We start from the raw sequence: 20,645 nt of genomic DNA, 5'->3' as shown, positions 1-20,645 counted from the left end.
ACCGTGAGCATGGGAGGCCAGGACACACAGTTGGCCAGGCCTGCAGGAGAGGGACCTGGCGCACACGGGTGAGCTGTGCTTTATGCTTGTGAGCTGAGGCTGGCCACTCAGAGTCCTGGGAATCTACGTCATGCTTGGTCAGGGACCCTGTGGATTCTGTTGTTTTGCGCTCATCTTAGTGAAAGCAGAAGCCAACATACAGTTGTGGGGTTGAAGGGTTTTCTTGTGACTTTCTCTCGACTCCATGAGTCTTGAGGCTCCATGCATGCAACTCTCAGCCCTTCCCCCGACCCTGAACCGCAGGCCCTTGTGCTGTATGACATGGGATGCAGAGGAGGTCAGAGCTACGGCTAGCTCCTTGTGGCTCATCCTCCAGGAGGTTCACCGAGGCATTAACTGCAAAGGCATGGGTGGGTGGGGGGGAGCTTCCGAAAGGAACCACGCTGTGTTGACTGTGCAGCCTGAGTCCTGAAACACAGATCTGATGCCGAGGGCTCCGATGTGTGGGCTCTGCTGCTGCCCCTGAGACAGCACATATGAACCTAACCAACACAGTCCTTGGGCAAGGACGGCAACAGAGCCCGTCAACCCATCTTCCAGGTGCTAACATGAGCTCTGGGCTTAAACAGAGGAAGGGTCTGCGTGACTAACAAGTCCTGGTTGCAGTGTGGTCTGGCTGGTCACTGTCTCGGTTCCTAGTGGGGTGCTGCCAAGAAGTCCTAATTGCTTGAGGGATAATGGGGTTCCCAAGAGGTGCCTGCTCCTGCTGGGGTGACATTAAGGGATCTGTCCGTGAGACTGGTATTCTGACACCCTGGGCCAGTGAGAATGAAGTCCAATGCCCGGAGACTTCCCGTGCACTTTTGTGGGAACAGGACACTATGAAAGCTGACAGAGGCTCCAGTGACTCTTGTCTCTGCTCCTTCAGCCATGAGGAGTTTAGGGGGGTTAGAAAAATGCTCCTTGAATATCTTCCACACCTCCATGCAGGGGTGAGCATAAGTTGGAGCATAAAGCACGCAGCTGCAAACGGGATGGGCACCAGGCGCAGCCTGCATCTGGTTATGTTGTGGGCCTAGGTACAGAGGTCCTGTTACGGCTGGAAGAGCTCCAGAGGCTCCCAGGGCCCAGGCTGGCCGGGAGAGGCCAGGGAGGGCAGCCATTGCGTGGCACACGACCCCAGTCCACTGAGAACCCTCACAGCAGGAAGTGGCCTGGAGCGGTAGGGCATTGGAGAAAAGCAAAGCCACGGTGGCTGAGGAGAATCAGACTTGGAGTTTCTCTCCCTCACTACGTAGCCAGTGTTTTTACTGCTGTGCAGCTGATCCTCTCTTTGTTACTTTCCTGGTGCCTCTGGAGTGCTGGGATTAAAGGTAGGCAGGTGCGACCACACCTGGAAAAAGGCATTAAAAATTGTGTGTGTGTGTGTATGTGTGTGTCTGTTGGTATGTGTGTGTGTTGATGTATATGTATGTGTTGGTGTGTGTGTGTGTGCACACATGTGTTTGTGTGTTTGTTGGTGTGTGTTGTGCTGGTATAAGTATGTGTGTTGGTGGTGTGTGTGTGTGCACGCGTTTGTGTGTGTGTGTTGGTGTGTGTGAGTGTGTGAGTGTGTGTGTGCGTGTTGGTGTGTGTGTGTGCACGCATTTGTGTGTGTGTTGGTGTGTGTGAGTGTGTGTGTGTGTGTTGGTGTGTGTGAGTGTGTGAGTGTGTGTGTGCGTGTTGGTGTGTGTGTGTGCACGCATTTGTGTGTGTGTGTTGGTATGTGTGTGTGTTGGTGTGTGTGAGTGTGTGTGTGTGTGTTGGTGTGTGTGAGTGTGTGAGTGTGTGTGTGTGTGTGTGTTGGTGTGTGTGTGCACAAATGTGGAGGTCAGAGGGCAACTCTGTGGAGTGCGTTTCCTCTTTATGGCTTTCCAAGGTTTCCGGAGATGGATCCCCGCGGTCAGTTTTGAGGCAACTGCCTTTACAGCCACCTCACCAGTCCTTAAGAAACATCATTAACATTGATTGATTTAAGAATGGGGTTAAAGCCAGGCGTGGTGGAGGCAGAGGCAGGCGGATCCCTGTGAGTTCGAGGCCAGCCTGGTCTACAAAACAAGTCCAGGATAGTCAAGGCTACACAGAGAAACCCTGTCTTTAAAAAAAAAAAAACAAAAAAGGAAAGAAAGAAAAAGGAATTTCATCGATGCGGCTGGAGCAGCAGCTCAGCATTTACGAGCGCTCAGTGCTAAGCAAGGCACCCGGCTTAGCTCCCAGGGCACACGTGGCTGCTCACAGCTGTTTGTAGCTCCACTTCCAGGGCAAAACACTCAGATGCCTAAAAATAAATAAATAAACAATGTTTTTTAATTTTAAAAAAATGCCGTACAGTGGTGGCACATGCCTTTAGTCCCAGCACTTGGGAGGCAGGAGCAGGTGGATCTCTGTGAGTTCAAGGCCAGCCTGCTCTACAGAGTGAATTCTAGGATAGCCAGGGCTGCCCAGAGTAACCTGCCTTGAAAAAGATAAAAATAAATAAAATGAGACTGGACAGATGTTTCTGAGGGACACTGCGCAGGGCTGCAGTTGGCAGGGCAAACCCTGGGTCACAGGCTCAGGAAGGTAGGGCACTGTTGTTATAAAAACTAGATAATAGTCTTCTTTGTTTGAGACCCAGAAGACCACAGAGAGCTAGAGTGAGGACACACATTAGCTTATGTATGCTCAGGCCTTGGGCAATGTTCCTTGCTATTGTAACTTTTGGGGGTTGGGGGCGTCCAGAGTCTCCCTGTGCAGCACCCCTGGCTGGCTTAGACCTTGTCCTATAAGCCAACCTGGCTTTGAACTCACAGAGGTCCGCCTGCTCCTGTGTCTCAACTACTGGAACCAAAAGTGTGTACGACCACTGCCAGTTATCTCAACATTTTTACTTGAAAATATTCTTACATAAAGGAATATTGCCGCTGTGTCTTATACAGAATCTTTCAGAAAACGTTGGCGGTTTTGGAATTCCTAATTCTCTAACAAGCGGCTTCAGCCAGGCTTCGTTTGTGTCCCCGTTGTCCCCACAGTCTCTCTGCTTTTCTATGCTTTCCGAGAAGGAGAGGGACGAGGTGCTGAGGTGGACGCAGCCATGAGGCACGGGGCCCAGGGTGCCGCGCTCTGCTCTGAGCTGGGGCTAGAATCCCAGGTGGCCAGGGGTGGTCTTGTCACTGACGAGGGGCAAAGGACAGAATACTCACAGGTGGAGTGTGAAAGGAGTCCTCGGACGCTGAGGGCCCTGAGGATCCACCTGTGACCGTCAGAGTGAAGGTCCAAAGTGCAGAGAGAACAAAGCATGGGCTCTAACAGTTCCTGTGTGAGGGGCCCAGGGCTCGGAGGAGGAAAGAAAAACTGCTGAGTTGACATGTCCCTCCTGTCCCTTGGCCGGGGTGCTCCTGTATCCATTTCTTTTTTTCTTTTTCTTTTTCTTTTCTTTTTTTTTTTTCATTTTTTGGTTTTTGGTTTTTGGAGACAGGGTCTCTCTGTGTAGCTCCGCCTGCCTCTGCCTCCCCAGTGCTGGGATTAAAGGCGTGCGCCACCCCACCCGGCTCCTGTATCCATTTTTAAGTGGGTCCCTAGGTAGGCAAAGTTAGGCTACCAGAGAGAAAGGGAGGATGGGCTTCCAAGCCCAGGAACAGGTTTGGGAACCTGGAGGTGTCCTGAGGGACAGCCCTATGCTTGCCTTTTTCTCTGATGGCCAACCTCAGTCCACGTGGCACCTGCATCCACACTGCAAGCCAAAGGCCACCTTAAGGTCAGGACAACCTGTCCAGCTTTATCTAGGCCAGGCACAAGAAGCTGGCCCCATGCCTTCAGGCCTTCTGGGGAGGGATCTCGATTTACTGCAAGGTCTGTCAGTCCCTGTGCTGTGACTTTCAGTCAGTCACCTGACTGTCTATGGTGCCTGGCCAGCACCATGCACGACGTCACAACAAAAGCCACAGGTACCACTCCTAGCAGGGGTACCTGACAGTAAAAGAGAGGAGTGATCATGGAACCTTCTGGGCCTCTCTGTGATGATGTCAGGGCAGCATGAAAAGAAGCTGTGGATGAGCTGGGCCTGAAGTTGGAGGATGGCCTTGGCCTTCAGCGACGGGAGAAACCTGACAAGCAAAGATTGCAGCTTCCTATGGGGGCCACCATGGGGGCGTCAGTTCCAGCTTTTCAGGACACTTTGGGGTGGCCTCAGGGTGCCTTTTGTGCACAACGGCCCTCTGAGGGGGACTCCGCAGATATTTGTTTCCTGAAGTGGAAGGTGATAGGGAGGTAGAGTCCAACAGTGGCGGGGGTGGGGGTGGGGAGTGGGGGGGTGGGGGGGGTGGGGGGAGCTGGGCGGGCTGCCAGGACTTGGAGCATGAAGTACAGTAGACCCCCCTCAGAGGCTTCCTAAGAGCCAACAGGGTCCCTGTCACACTTGGTGCCAGCTGAGAGCTTCCCGCCTCCTCCAGAGGGCTAAGTCCGCAAGGCCGAAGATCAGCAGCCTCCCGGGCCTGCTGGACCGAGCTCCCAGGGCCTCGAGACAGAGCGCAGCCTGTCTTTCACTTTCTGTGGCCGTCTCTATCCCAAGTCCAGCTGTAGATCAGTAGGCATTAGGGAAACACTCTTTCTGCTGAGGCTGCTAACGTTCCCTGTGACCTGGGTCCAGATGAGGGCCAAGATTGACCTTTGACCAGCCTAGCGCCAGCACAGGAACAGGCCTCCCACGGGGCAATGACCAAACCTTCTGGAGGGGCTGCTGGCCGATGTCCCAGCGAGCAAAGCTGTGCTCCATGTCCAGACAATAAGGCTGCAGAAGAGGCTGGCCGGGGACCCTTCCTACATCTCGGTGGGTCTAGACACACTTGTTTGAGCACCTACTATGTGCAAAGCATTACCAGGCCTGCAGGAAACTCAAAGCTACTGACAGGGTTGCTCCTCCCTGCTTTTTCATCCTCTTCCAACATAATACTTGGGTATATGTACATGCATGCACGTATATGTACATGTGTGTTATATGTGCATGCGTGTGCAGACATGTGTATGCATGTGTGCATGTATTTGTAAGTTTATATGCATGTGTGTGTGTATATGTGCATGCATGTGAACGTGTTTATGGTGGTGGAAGGAGGGAGGAGTCAGGAAACATGTTATTACATATTGGCAGAAGACGCAGGAAACTGTAAGTAGGGTCAGGTCATGCTGTCTCTGAGGAGTCCTCTGGAGGACAAGCTCTCTAACAGGAAGTGCCGGCGTTTTGCAGAGCCTTTTCTCTTCCTACCAGTCAACACCCCAAGGGCCCCTTGAACAGGGTCTGCACATACCACGGAGGCTGCACTGTTAAGGAGGATGTGTAGTGGGGTCTCACCAGTGCTGGGAACTGCACCTCGAGGCTGGGGAGGGTGGTGCAACGTGCAGCCTCTGCCATAAGACAGAATCAGTCGGGTTGACTTTGAGGTGTAAGAGGCGTTGTCTACCCACTAGAAACAGCAAGCGGCCTGTCTCATGGTAACAGAAGACATATAAAGCTTACCTGTGCTTTAGAAGCGTATAGTACAAAAGTGATGGCAGTCAGGGCGCGTAGGCAGAGCTCTTTAAGCAAGAAGGCACTGTGCCGGCAGCTCTGCTGATTTGGGGTGCAGACTTGGCCAGCTTCTCACCGTTTCTGGCACGGTGGCTAATCCTGTTGCTCAACCTGACCACATCAGATTTCAACTAAAACCCAAGCTGCTGGACCCTTCTGGGTGGGGTTTTCTTGATCCCAGTATTTGAAGCAAGAGCCACCCTAGGTGTGAGCAGTGCCCTCTGGTGGGCAGACGGGGAATGGCCGAGGGAAGCTCTCAGTTTCACCTGCTTCCCCTCGCACTCACAGCAAGGTTCATCTACCCAGACGCAGCTGCAGCTTTCCTCCACCAACATGAGAACCTACTTCTGGGCTGGAGAGATGGCTTAGTGGTCCAGAAGACCCAGGTTCAATTCCCGGCCCACGTGGCAGCTCACAACTGTCTGTAACTCCTGTTCTAAGGGATCTGACACCCTCACACAGACATATGCAGTCAAAACACCAATGCACATGAAAATAAATATTTTTTTTAAAGAACCCACTTCCTCAGGATTTCAACACAGACTGAAGACAAAGCTGCAATCCTCCCGGCCTCCAGCAGCCGACTGGCACTGCGGAGACGCCCAGGCTAGTGGACTGAACAGCTAACTGCAGACTCTTGGCCTCTCTGGTATGAGACAGCCGTTGTTGGACTACACAGACTGCATCCTGTAAACCGCGGTGCTCAGGGTAAGGATGACTGAACAAAAGAGTCAAGGACAGAGGCAGGATATGTGTGACCACAGCAGGCGCCACCACCATGAGCACAAGGCAGCTCCGAGACCAGGTACCCTGCATTGAGCAGAGGCCACAACTGAGAGGAGACAGCACACAGGTCAGGAAAAACTGGAACGTGGCCCTGTTTCTGTACAAAGTACAGCTCAGGCAGACTGCCTGGTTCACTACAAAGCTCTAAGAAAGCAGTGTACAACGCACCGCCCCTCAGCCTCACGCCTTACTGAAGGTGAGGACAGGAGGAGCGTGGTGGCTGGTGGCCGAGCACCCTCATAGGTCAGGAATCTGGGAAGGCGTAGGCAGGAGGGACTCAGCCCTCATCAGGCAGGCGCTGTTTTCAGGGGCCTCTGCAGCAGCTTTGGGGACTTCTGACCTCTTCTTTTTTTCCTTCCTCTAGATAGTGTTCTAAAAACCATTGACCAGAACATTTGTCTCCAGAAGCCCATCCTGTGGATGAGCCATGCCGGCCTACTCCATAACATCCGCTGGCCTGATTCCCAGCATGCTCTGGGCCCTCCTTCTGCTGGCTGCCTCCCTGAACGCCCAGAATCAAAGTAAGTCAGGATTTTACTTCTCCCAAGTGGAGGGCCAGCCATGGTGGGAGGGTCAGACCAAGGTCAGGCCCAGGTGGTGACCTTGACTTCACAGACACAGGATGCTGGAAACTGTTGAAGAAGGGTTAGCCATGCGTCTCTGGGAAAAGCTGTGCCTGTGGTCACTCTCTGGCCATTAGTAAGGCTGGCAAAGACCGTGCCTGGGCCACAGCGTGAAGACTGTGCTCTCTCCACAGGCTGGGACAGACTTAAGTGCACTGAGCCTAAGATGTCTGTACCCAGAGGCAGCCGTGTTCTGATGGCCTGTAACATCTCAAACACCTTCCAATACATCACCATCGAGTGGACGGCCTACGGAAAAACCACGACCATCTTTAACAAAATGTCTCCAGGAAACTACCGTAAGGATGCATGGCAGCTTCAGATTCAAGGAGGCTGGGCCCAGCTGGTGATCACAGATGCTCAGGACACCCACACAGGGCAGTACCTGTGGTTGTTGCGTGGACTCCAGAAAAACATCACAAGCTTCACCCTGAGCGTTATTGGTGAGTTGGGGAAGAAGGAACAAGGAGGAACCCCTCAATCTGCTTCCACACACCAGCCGGGACCCTGCTGTCCTCCCCACCCTCTCTCTCTCTCTCTCTCTCTCTCTCTCTCTCTCTCTCTCTGGGTTCCACTCCTCCGGTCCTTAACAGCAGTTCAATCCAACAGTCATATGAGCCCCTGGGAGATCAGGGGTGACCCCAGAATTCCTTCTGCTCTGACCTGGAGGTTCATCAGAGCTGCTGTCCTCAACCCTGATCATTTGTGTCTGGCGGAGCCCCAAGATCAGGAAGAAGCTGGTGTCCAGAAACTGCTCACGTCCTTGCATTACCAAAGTCTGTGCCCTTCACGGTCTCCCTCTGCTCAAGCCACATAGCCACTATTCCTGGAGGTCTCCCCAAACCTCTCAACCTCCTCCACAGCCCTTTCCTACTGCTGTAGAGCCCCACGAGGGGAGCGTTGAGGGCTGGGAGGGCACAAGGGTGAGGTGACTGCTCCCAGAGTGAATTAATTAGGCAAGGCAAGTCTCATTCACACTTCTGCTCCACATCCAGCCACTGACAGCCTGGAATCATCTGCGGTGGAATCATCTGCGGTGAGGTGGGAGGTCGTCATCACAGTCGGCTCCATCATCATCATCCTCTTCACAGGAATCATTGCTTTGGCCCGGTACAAGCACCGTCATTCCCTGAAGTGCCGCAGAGCCCTGATCCTTCGTCTGAGTCAGGGATCTCCTCCTTACAGCCCCTACCTGCCACTGCCCTAAGGTCTCCCAAGCTCTGCCCCAGAAGGCACTGAAGGGGCCTTATTAGCACCAAACACATAAAGTTATCAGCCACTGTGTAAAGATGAATCTTCTGTTATTCAAGTGCTGCTTTCTCCGCGTCCCCTCCCACCCACTCCCACCCCACTCCCACCCCACTCCCACCCCACTCCCACCCACTCCCACCCCACTCCCACCCACTCCCACCCCACTCCCACCCACTCCCACCCCACTCCCACCCACTCCCACCCACTCCCACCCACTCCCACCCACTCCCACCCACTCCCACCCACTCCCACCCCACTCCCACCCACTCCCACCCACTCCCACCCCACTCCCACCCCACTCCCACCCACCACCCACCCCCACCCCACTCCCACCCCACTCCCACCCCACTCCCACCCCACTCCCACCCACTCCCACCCACTCCCACCCCACTCCCACCCCACTCCCACCCCACTCCCACCCACTCCCACCCACTCCCACCCCACTCCCACGCCCGCATCTGGTTGCAGTCTGGACGGTACATAACAAAGCTTAGTGTAAGAACCTCCTGCCTCAAATTTGCGTAAACATTTCTCCCCATTTGCTCTCTAATGTTTCTATAAAACCGGTCAGCCAGTAGCTGAGCAGAAGAGAGAACAGGGCTGGACTTCCGTTTCCAGCAAAAGCAGGGAAAGAATGGTTCAAGCATGAGAAAAGGTCCAGGAGAGAGGATGAGAAGACAGCGAGTCAGAAAAGGCCTAAAATGCAGGTATCTCACAGATTTTGGCTGAGAGGTAACTGCATCAGCTTAGAGGAGTAATTTACACTAATACTGCTCAGTTACTGTGCATGGAAACTTGTTGAATAAAACTAACATCCCTGTCTCTACTATCTGCGGCTAGCTGGGATAGATTAAAATCTAAAACAAGTCTAATATTCATTCTACAGCTGACAGTCTTGAGCCCTGACTTGAGACAAGCTCACAGGAACCCTCTGTCCCCAAGCCCTGCGATGCCCAGAGGGCAGGCAGAAGGGGTCCCCCCAAGCCCTGGGACCCCCAGAGGGCAGGCAGAAGGGGGGCTCCAAGCCCTGGAACCCCAGAGGGCAGGCAGAAGGGGTCCCCCCAAGCCCTGGAACCCCAGAGGGCAGGCAGAAGGGGTCCCCCCAAGCCCTGGAACCCCAGAGGGCAGGCAGAAGGGGGCCTCCAAGCCCTGCGATGCCCAGAGGGCAGGCAGAAGGGGTCCCCCCAAGCCCTGGAACCCCAGAGGGCAGGCAGAAGGGGTCCCCCCAAGCCCTGGGACCCCCAGAGGGCAGGCAGAAGGGGGCCTCCAAGCCCTGCGATGCCCAGAGGGCAGGCAGAAGGGGTCCCCCCAAGCCCTGGGATGCCCAGAGGGCAGGCAGAAGGGGTCCCCCCAAGCCCTGGGACCCCCAGAGGGCAGGCAGAAGGGGGGCTTGTAGTCTTCAGCTTCCTCCTAGGACTCAGGGAAATTTGCACTGAGAACAGAGCTGTGGTATTTGATTCAGGATGCCCTGGAAGTTAACTGAGCCACTCCTGTACTCAAAATGTAAACTCTGTTGGGACTTGGGGGAACATCAAAGTACTTCAGAGAAGCCGGGCAGTGGTGGCGCACGCCTTTAGTCCCAGCACTTGAGAGGCAGAGGCAGGAGGATCGCTGTGGATTCGAGGCCAGCCTGGTCTACAAAGTGAGTCCAGGACAGTCAAGGTACACAGAGAAACCCTGTCTCAAAAAACAAAAACGAAACAAAACAAAACAAAGCACTTCAGAGCACCCCACGTTTGTGGGGTGTATCTGCTTACTAGTGTAAGTAAGATGCCTGTGCTGGAGAAGCTATACCTCACACAGGCCCGCGCCAGGATTGCAGGCAACACCTCTTCCTCCCGTGCGCCTTTCCTTTCTTCCTCCTGCTCATTCTTTCTCTTTCTCCAAATGAGGAGGTTCTGGGCCTTATTGGGACCTGTGGGGAGCCACTTGCAGATTGGATTCCTATGCTGGGAGGCCCCAAAGCCAGACCAGCACCATGGGCTGATCATGGTCCCAGGGTTTGGAGCCCCATCACCCTCCACGGGCCTATCACCGCCCACTAGGAACCTTGCTTGTGTTTTGTAGGCACAGTAGCCCGTGTCCCTTGTCTGGGGAGAGGCACAGGATGCCACCTACATCCTGCGCAGAGACAGGCACTTTGGCTCACTAGGGAGGGGCCCGTGAAGCAGTAAGCAATGATCTGGCCTCTCTCTGGCACTCACGATGACAGACTCTTCCCTCATGATCATTACTGTTTACTCTAGCCCTCAGCTTTTCCCAAAGTTGGGAAAATTGCCAGCTGCACAGCGCTTGGCCCTCAGGATTCACCGCCTCTGCCTTTTATTTATTTATTTATTTATTTATTTATTTATTTATTTATTATTAATTTATTCTGGTTACATCTCAATGGTTATCCCATCCCTTGTATCCTCCCATTCTTCCCTCCCTCCCATTTCCCCCTTATTCCCCTCCCCTGTGACTGTTCCTGAGGGGGATTGCCTCCCCCTGTATATGCTCATAGGGTATCAAGTCTCTTCTTGGTAACCTGCTGTCCTTCCTCTGAGTGCCACCAGGTCTCCCACTCCAGGGGACATGGTCAAAGGTGAGGAACCAGAGTTCGTGTGAAAGTCACATCCCACTCTCCACTCAACTGGGAGAATGTTCTGTCCCTTGGCTAGATCTGGGTAGGGGTTTAAGGTTTACCGCCTGTATTGTCCTTGGCTGGTGCCTTAGTTTGAGCAGGACCCCTGGGCCCAAATCTGCCTATCATAATGTTCTACTTGTAGGTTTCTAGGACCCTCTGGATCCTTCTACTTTGCTATTCTGCCTCTGCCTTTTAAAGGCCCCCCCCAGCTCCTCTTCCGTTGAACTGCGCTTCCCCGTGGGGTGTTGGGGAGATGCTGTACCAGCTTCGCTCAGGCACACACATCTCTCTCCTAACGGCAACAGCAACCCTGCTGTCAGTTCCAGGGCCTTATGTGAGAACTGGAGGTCCAAAATGACGCATCACCACACCCCTACAACAAGGGCGTGAAGAGAGCACGGAGCCCTCAGGGACAAGGAAATCTGAAATCTGTAAAATCTGAAATAAGTTACTTAATTTATAGGTAGTTAACTTGATTGTAGGTCTTAACCAGGTAATATCGCCTAATAATTTTTGAAAGTTATTAAGAGTTTGTAATTGATCTTTATGGATTTGTACCTTTTGTGGTTGAATTTTTTGTTTAGTTATTTTATAGTTTAAATAGGTAATTGAATTTTTTTTTAATTTTTTTTTTTTTTTACCGCAATTTGTAATCTCCAGCATGGCAGAATTTTTGAAACATTTTTTTTACAATATTAGAATCAGAATCAGCTAGTAGAATATCATCCATGTAATGGTATATGATAGATTGAGGAAACAGTTTACGAAGTATTTTTAAAGGTTGTTGTACAAAATACTGGCATAAAGTTGGGTTATTTAACATTCCCTGTGGAAGTACCTTCCAATGATATCTCTTCATTGGAGAATTACTGTTTAGAGTAGGTACTGAGAAAGCAAACCTTTCTCTGTCTTTTTTGTGTAGAGGTATGGTAAAAAAACAATCTTTTAAATCAATTGTAATTATATGTCAAGACCGAGGTAATAAGGAAGGCAAAGGAATTTTAGGTTGAAGCGAACCCATGGGTTGAATCACCTTGTTTATGGCCCTCAAATCTGTTATTTTTTAACCACCTGATTTTTTTTTTACCACAAACATAGGGGAATTTTAGGGGTTGGAAGATTTTTTGATGTGTTGAGCCTTCAGTTGTTTTTGTACTAAACCGTGAAGCGCCTGTAACTTTTTTTTTGTTAAGGGCCACTGTTTTTGTCATACAGGTTTGTTTGAAATCTATTTTAGGGGCAAGGTGGTTGGTATCTCAGCAGTGGCCCCTCTTATAAATTTTGACATTTTAAATCTGAAGAATTTTGAGGTTGGACAATGGGTATAGTTGGTGGTCGTCTCTGATCACTTATATTAATCTCTTTCCTAGAAGCGCATACTAATTTACCCATTGTTTTAACTTTTTTTATCTCAGTATTTGTAGGAATAGTAATCTGAGTACCCCATTGTTGTAAAAGGTCTCTTTCCCATAGATTTATAGGAATGTCAGCCACATAGGGTTTCAGCCTCCCTATCTGCCCATCTGGTCCCACACATTTAAGCCATTGTACACTTTGTTTTATTTGAGATAACTTGTCAATTTTTACAATTTTTGTATAAACCTTTTTAAGTGGCCAAGTTTGGTTTCAAGACTTTTGGCAAATGATGGAGACGTCAGCTCTACTGTTTACCAAGTCTTTTATTTTAATACCATTTAATTGTATAATTAACTTAGGTTTCTGATCATTAATTACTGTTTGTTAGAACACACGGGTCCCTGTGTTTTTGAACGTATCAGTCCTTTCCACTGGAGCGGCTTTGTTCTTAATGTAAGGAAACAGTAGGAGTTGAGCAATCCTATCTCCGGCATCAATTTTTATCTTTTTTTTTATACATACCAAGATTTTTATTTCCCCTTTAGAATCTCCATCTATAATACCAGGATGCACAATAAAACCTTGAGACGTCAGCCCGCTTTTTTTCAGAACCAATCTTACTGTGCCTGAAGGCAAAGGTCCAAAAATACCAGTATTTAATTTGTAACATTTAACCTGAGGAGTTAGGGTAAGAGACGTATTTGAAGCCAGATCCAAGGTTGTACTGTCTTTAGTAGCATGTATTAGATCGTTAACACTCAGTTCCCGTTTTTTTGTGGGTTTGTCACTTTCTGACTGGCCAAAGGAATTTGGCTGGCATTGTTTACGGGGGCCCGAGCCGATGGCCCCCTCCTGTTGTTTTTCGTCGGCAAGATATTGTCTTGCATATCTTGCTTAGATTGACAATCCCGAACCCAATGTTTTCCTTTTTCACAGTGACTACAGTACCCTGGGAGTTTTGGTACCTCATTACCATCATAACCAGAACCCCCCTGTTTTTTTTTTATGAGTTACGGTTTTTTTTGGGTTAGTGTGTCTTTTATTTTTACAGTTTCTTTGTATATGACCGATTTGACTGCAATTAAAGTACCGAGTATTATGATATTTGGGCTCTCTGACTAAAGCTTGTCCCACAATATTATTTTGATATTTTTGAGAGTTGATATTAACTGTCTCCTTTACCCAGTCATCTAATGGAGCGCCTCTTTCCTTTAACGGTCTAAGCACCTTTTTACATTTAGCATTTGTATTTTTATAAGCCATGATAAGTTTTAATGTCTTTTTGTTATCAGAATCTGGCATCGCCTTATCCATAGCAGATCCTAATCTCTGTAAAAATTTTGTAAAGGGCTCCAGAGGTCCTTGGAACACCTTAGTAAAAGAAATAGTTGTTTTCTCAGGTTCCTCTACCAGCTCCCAAGCTCTCAAGGCTGTCTTACGACATTGTTTAATCACTCTATCGTCAGCTTGAATTTGTTCTCTCAAGTTAGTATATGGTCCATCACCAAGTAACTGATCTCTATTAATATTTATTTCCTGTGTGATTTTTTTTGTTCTATTTTTATAGTCTCTGTTTGCCACCATGATAACCACTGTAACTGTTGTGCTGTTTCCAATACCGCTGAAACTAAATTTTTTTAATTTTGGGGAACAAGTCTATTTTGATAGGCCCAGCTGTTTAACATTTGTTTAACGAAGTTAGAATGTATACCATATCTGATGACGGATTTTTTAAAATGTTTTAAATCCATCATGTTTACAGGACACCAGGCTATTTTGTCATGACCCTCAGTACCATTTGGCTCGATTACATGTCTTACAGTGACTGGAAAAGCTGAAGGTGCCTGGGTGACTGTGGAAGTATCCTCCACTGGTACATTTACTTTCAAAGACCTTTTGGTCGGTCTGGCTTCCTTTGCCTCTGGTTTTTTACCTCCTCCACCCTTTTTAACCAAAGGTGCCTTCTGCTTTTTTAGCCCTTCCACTTTTCTCTGTATTTTGTTTATTTGTTCAGTCAAGTTAGTAATTCTTTCCAAAAGGATAGAGCTTATTGACTTTTTCTGATTTTTTTGGCTTTTTGGTCTCTCTATTTTTTTGTCCTTTATCACTACCAAATGTCAAAAATTCTATGCGTTTTCCCATCCCTTTATTTTTATACCTCAGCCTTTCTATCTGTTCAGTCAAATCTGTAATCTTTTTCAAAAGGATAGAACTTATTGACCCTTCCGGCTTTTTTATGTCATTAGCCTGTCTTTTAATCCTTTTAAGCACGAAATATTGTAATAAAAGGACAATGAGAAAACAAAGAATTCCCTCTAAGTATAATGTAGGAAAGAGTTTTGTAACAGCAGTTGCAATTTTGCCAATACCCTGAAACAACATTTTTATCCCGTGGAATACTGAATCTTTCCTCATATCATTAGGGATTGTGGAACCCATCGGGCCCCACGTTGGGCGCCAGATGTTGGCTCAGTTTATTAACAATTAAACTTTATTATACAACCCAACTAGCATATACAAGAAGGAAAAAAAGGTTAAAGGGACAGAAGATTAAAACCTCCTGGAATCCGTTCGGCAGGACGGGTCCTTAGGTGTCTCAGTCCCACGAGCTGGTCCGGTCCCTTCCTCTCTCTCCGCGCCTTCTCCTTCTCTCCTTCTACCTCTTGTTTTTTTTTCCCCCACCTTCCCAGTCATATGCAAAGGGCGGTCCCTTCTCCCTTCGAGGGTCAATTAGGAAAACAATAGCCACGGTGGGGTTCCTAGGTAGGCTTCCTGAATTCCAAGCCCAGGAAGGCTCCAAACAGTCTCTCACAAGGTATTCATGGTGTGCCCCAAGGGTAAAGCCCGCCAAGACTGCTTCCACCTGCAACAAAGCTTAATCTATCCCACAATTCAGGGGGAGCAGATGCCTGCTAGTGGTCCCTGCTGTCCTGTGGAGGACAGATGGGCCCTCAGCCCGCCCTCCAAGGACCTCTCTTTATAGACCCTCTCCGTGACTCCCTATTCATCCTCACCCTCACCTGCTGCTCTTCTTGGACCCATTTGCCATCTTTATTTTTATGCCAACTTGAGTAATTTCATATTAGATACACTATTACTCATTCTTCAGAAAAACAAAAAACAAAAACAAAAACAAACTCTTCATGATGCAAATTGCAAAGTAAGAATAGTAACTCAGTGATTATATAAAGCTGTGGGTCGTCTAAGAGATACACTCCCGAGTGAGAAAAGTTAGAGCCCACAGCACAGGGCTGGGAGGATTGGTCAGGGATTGAGTGCACTTGCTGCTCTTGCAGAGGACCTCAGTTTGGTTCCCAGCACCCACATGGCAGCTCACAACCATGTATAACTCCAGTCCCAGGGGATACAATACCTTTTCTGGCCTTCACAGGCTCCTGCATGCATGGGCTGCAAATTCATGCGCGCGCACACACACACACACACACACACACACACACACACGCACGCACGCACACACACTAATTTTTAAACCACAAAACACTTGCTTGGCACTACACACCGAGTCCTAAAGATGAAGGCTGAAGCTGTGGACACACTTCCTGGTGTCCTTGACCTGGTCTACATCAGGCCCATCGCAGCTTTGGGCTGGAGACCCTAATGCAGGTGCACAGGGACATGCGCCTCTTAGTCTAAACTAAGGTCCACGTCATCATGATGCTGGGTTTGGGCCAAGCCAAGCCAAGCTGGCCGGCCACCAGCTCCTCTGATGCCCTGGACACATCAGGCCCAGTTCATGGGATCCATGCATTAGGGACTTCTGAAACCTGTTAAATACAACCTAAAACCAGTCAAGAGTGCTGGTCCTCACAACAGCAGGTGTCAGCTCTGAGCCCTGTGACGGTGGGAGGCGCTGGGCACCCAGCTGCCTCTGTGCAAAGATTAACTGGGTAGGAGCTCTCGGCTTTTCTTCTCTCCCCCACAGCTCTGCCTCTTTAGATTTTCTCTGCTTCAGGCTGAATGCTGATCCCGTGCTGCCTGGCCACCCTTGGCTCCCCTCTCTGGTCCTTCGAGCCCTGTCTCTTGTTGGTGGCTTCCCCCCACCCCCATGTGCCCTGCGTCCATGCAATCATGGCTGGATGTCCATAACTTCTCAGCCAAGAATGAAGAGAAAGGGATTATGATAAAAGCACTTATCAAACCAGAATGGATATTAAAGTTCTAAAATTAATTTATTGTTGTCCGCTTGGAGGTGTGGGATGTGCCCCACAGTGTGTCTATGAAAGTCAGAAGACCACTTGCAGAAGTCAGATCTTAGCCTGACGTGGTGGTGCACACCTTTAATCCCAGAACTCAGGGACACAGAGGCAGATGGACTGATGTGAGTGTGAGGTTAGCCTGGTCTACAGAGCGAGTTTTTCTCACGCCAATCTCAGGATTAGCACTTGCCCTCACAGAGGACCTGGCTTCAGTTCCTAGCCATCATTTGCAACTCCAGGTACAGGGGACCCCACATTCTTGTCTCACCTCCAAGAGCACTCGGTGAAGTAATGAAGGAGGAGGAGGAGGAGGAGGAGTTTGGATTGCGTCCTGGCAATGGACGAGGCATTGGGACAGTCTCTCCCAATGGTTAGTGCTACCACAGTCCAGGTGATGTCATGCACCACTATCTTCTTGGGGATTTTGGGGTCACTGTTAGGAGCTGGGGGCCTCTGTCATAGTAAGTTTTTTTTTTCCATTAAACATCTTTTTTTTTTTTTTTTTTTTTGGTTTCTCGAAACAGGGTTTCTCTGTGTAGCCTTGGCTGTCCTGGACTCGCTTTGTAGACCAGGCTGGTCTCGAACTCACAGCGATCCACCTGCCTCTGCCTCCCGAGTGCTGGGATTAAAGGCGTGCGCCACCACGGCCGGCCCATTAAACATCTTAAACGCCACATGCAACAGATCTCTGTGAACAATGACTCTGTTAGGAACATAGGCTAACTGCACTCCCGTGCCACTCTGAGGGACTCAAGTGTACTACACTTACATGTAGGCATGGAACAGGAGGCCCAGTCCTGCCAGGGGCCCCGTGTGCAGACAGGGCCTGTGGCAAGCGAGTGAGCTTTGGAGGCAGCTCAGGGTTTGTCCTGCTGAGGCAAGGCCCCAGGTACTTTGTCTCTAGATTGCTTCCTGCTGCGGATAGGCCTTTCCGTGCTTGTCATGGCTGTGTCTCCCATATGTCTGACGCTGCGTAGAGAAATCCTCACTGCCCACGCTCTGGTGTATCTGTTTCACTCTGTTGGGCAGGCTACCTGCAGATCAGTATGAAGATGCACTTCCATGAAATAATGCTATTTAGACGAAGGGATGATTTTATAATTCCCGATAATGATTTTATAGAATGCCTGATTTGATTCAAGTAACTTTAAGCCCCACTGCAGAGGCATCATAAAGAGTCTGTGAATCAGCCAGGCGGTGGTGGCGCACGCCTTTAATCCCAGCACTCCGGAGGCAGAGGCAGGCGGATCTCTGTGAGTTCGAGACCAGCCTGGTCTACAAAGTGAGTCCAAGATAGTCAAGGATACACAGGGAAACCCTGTCTCAAAAAAACAAAAACAAAAAAACAAAAAAAGAGTGCGTGAACCTTCACATGTCACTGGCACATAAACTGCACTAGGGAGAAGAACAGGTTTGGGACAGATAAGCCATGAACAAAACTAGATAATTAACTAATTTAACTATACACAGCCACAAAAAAACAAAACAAAACATAAGATAGAGGGCCTGTTTCTCAGTAAACCTATGATATAAAAAAATTATTGTTTTAAACTTATAGTGAGCTTATAGGTGGAATTAAAGACAGATAGAAATATTACTTTGAACTTTCAATGAACTCATGGATAGCTGAAAAATGTTTAGGCAGATACGAGTCTTAATGGAAAGACATATAAACAATAATCCCGCTGTAATCCCTTGGATATGTTTACCTTAAGCCCTGTCAACCTATGACGTGCAAACTGTTGCTCTGAACTTACAATAAACCTATGGCTTGAAGACATAGATAAGAAATGTCAACTTGGGCGGGCACAGGGAGCAAAAAAAAAAAAAAAAAGAAATGTCAACTTTAATGGAGAAACATGTAATCATTAATCCTGCTATGTAATGAATTTTATGATAACTGCTTTTATGGCCATGAGGTAATTTTTCTCCTTACATAAAGAACTCTGAGGAAGTACACAAGCCCAAAGGACAAAGATAAAAAGTTGTTGGAGCCACTTGGGCTGACTCCACCCACCAGATGTATGTGTGTATATGTATGAATGTGTGTGTGTGTGAAACTGTTAAAGCTTGCTCATCAGGGCTTTGCTCTATCTACCAGGTGTGTGTGTGTGTGTGTGTGTGTGTGTGTGTGTGTGTGTGTGTAAGTGTTGGAGCCTGCTTTGCTTCATCCATTGACTATGTGTGTGAGTACATGGCTGTTGTTTTCTTTCTCTTTATCGCTGGCTCACAGCTGATTGCTTTGCTACTGTCTCTGGATAAAGAGCCCAAGAGGTTTTGTTTGTTTGTTTTGTTTTGTTTTGTTTACCAGAAGCCATCAGTTTCTCGACCTCTCCTGCTTCCTTTCCCCTTGAGTTTCTCACCATGATCAGTGGATGTGTTAACCAGAGCCATCAGCCAGGCAGTTTAAGAGTTAAAAGAGAGTTTAGCGTGACTTCTTTCTTCCAATCCTTGCTACACCCTGCCTCAGTTTCCCCTGGCCCTGGCCTTTGACGCTGACATAAACCTCCTCACCCTCCTTCTGTGAGGGAACACCAGCCGTGCACAAACTCAGGTGTTAGCTGAACTCACTGAGCCTGTGGCAGGTCATCTCAGAGGCCAGACCCAACCAACAGCGCAAGGATGAATCCATCTTGCTGGGGAAGTTAAGGCGGCGGAAGCCGGAAGACAGGAAGCAGAAAACGAAGACCCATGTGATTGGTTTGCCTTTAACTTTTTGTTTTGTTGTTTTTTCAGTCAAGGGTCTCCTGCTCAGGGGATGGTCCTGCCCAGAATTAAGATGGGTACTCCCATAGCGTTTAATATAGTCAAGGTAATCCCCCAGAGGCCAGAGGCCCATCTCCTAGGTGATTCTAGAGTCTTTCAAGTTGGCAACTGGCACTAACCATCCCAGGGAGCGTCATCGTCAAGGGAGCATTTAGCTATGCACCACGTAAAAGAAGACAAGTGCCACGGGACGGCCCCCCCATCCCCCTGCCAAGGATGCTCCGTTCTCAGATGGCGCAGCTTTAGTGGCATGCCTTACCGCCTGTCACAGTGAGCATGCAACCACCACCACCACAACAACAACAACAAATAGAAAACCAAGCCATCCAGACCATCCTATACCACACAAGAAAAGGAGGCCATGAGAATTCTCCATCTTCTGACAGACTGGCCTCAGTTTGCATGTCTCATTACTCACGTCTCATCACTGGGCCTGTACGACCGCTCTCCCTAAACTTACCTTTGGTTCTATCAGTCTCTGGGTCTCTGCCCAACTTGCAGCCAGTGCTACCACAGAGGCGCTCTCTCTCTCTCTCTCTCTCTCTCTCTCTCTCTCTCTCTCTCTCTCTCCTCGCTCTCTGTTTTTGTTTTTGTTTTTGTTTTCTTTTTTGAGACCAGATTTCTCTGTGTAGACTTGGCTGTCCTGGACTGGCTTTGTAAGCCAGGCTGGCCTCGAACTCACAGCAATCCCTCTGCCTCCCCCCCACCCCAGTGCTGGGATTAAAGGCCTGCACCACTATCGCCCGGCAGCGTCCAGCATCTTATGAACCTCCCTCCTCCCTCAAGGAGGGAAAGTTTTAGTTCTGACATGCAATGCTTTACGTAAGGACACTGAACACATCATGACTGGTCCTGTGTGTGGCCATGCATTCACACACACACACCTGCAACAAAACTCAGAGAAAAAAGAGCCCACAGACCAAAGCCACACATTAGAATGAAGCCACAGAAAACAAGAGACACGGTCTCCCAGCACTTCTGACAACTCAGCTGCTGCTAAGCAAACTGAGCGGCCTCGGAGAGAACAACCCTTGAAAAACCCAAGAGTTCTGCTCCTTACACACTTGACCTCCAGGTTGTGCCATTTGTAAGTGGTGGTTCGCATCTAAGTCCCAGCACTTGGAAGGCAGAGGCAGGGGGATCGTTGTAAGTCCAAGGCAGCTTTATCTACATAGGGAGTTCCATACTAGCCAGAGTGACATAGCGAGACTATGGGGAGGGAGACACAGACATGGGGGGGGGGAGAGACACACCTGGGCACTAGCCCTTCAACTGAACCCCTCATCTCAGAGCCTCTCCACTCCCTAAGAGTCTCACCGGGGAGCCAGCTGTCAGGTTCCCAAGCCCCTTGAGATTAGAGGTCCAAGGTTAGTCACCTGGCTCCCACCACAAGGGGGCAGTGTCGGCCAGCCTGCAGAGAGCCCAAAGGAACAAAATGC

At 49.3% G+C, this 20,645-nt stretch overlaps 1 protein-coding gene and 1 long non-coding RNA gene across 2 annotated transcripts; both read left to right on the top strand.

Annotated features, from left to right (window-relative positions):
* Positions 1–1,108: 1,108 nt before the first annotated feature.
* SECTM1 (secreted and transmembrane 1) lies at positions 1,109–7,519 on the top strand (the record flags this gene model as incomplete). The annotated part of the gene is made up of 4 exons (XM_084750300.1): positions 1,109–1,373; positions 6,096–6,289; positions 6,732–6,888; positions 7,125–7,519. Coding segments are annotated over exons 3-4 (489 nt in total), but the record flags the coding sequence as incomplete, so codon positions are not given.
* A 66-nt stretch (positions 7,520–7,585) lies between these two features.
* Positions 7,586–8,284, top strand: LOC311579581. Its single transcript, XR_014773197.1, has 2 exons — positions 7,586–7,766; positions 7,986–8,284. It is a non-coding gene; the product is annotated as an uncharacterized lncRNA (long non-coding RNA).
* The last annotated feature ends 12,361 nt before the right edge of the window (positions 8,285–20,645 follow it).

The sequence above is a fragment of the Acomys minous genome (genome assembly GCF_964271855.1).
Source record: "Acomys minous genome assembly, chromosome: 12".
Taxonomy (NCBI): Eukaryota; Metazoa; Chordata; class Mammalia; order Rodentia; family Muridae; genus Acomys; species Acomys minous.
The sequence above is the reverse complement of the archived record's forward strand: the minus strand, read 5'-3'. Positions and strand labels throughout refer to the sequence as shown.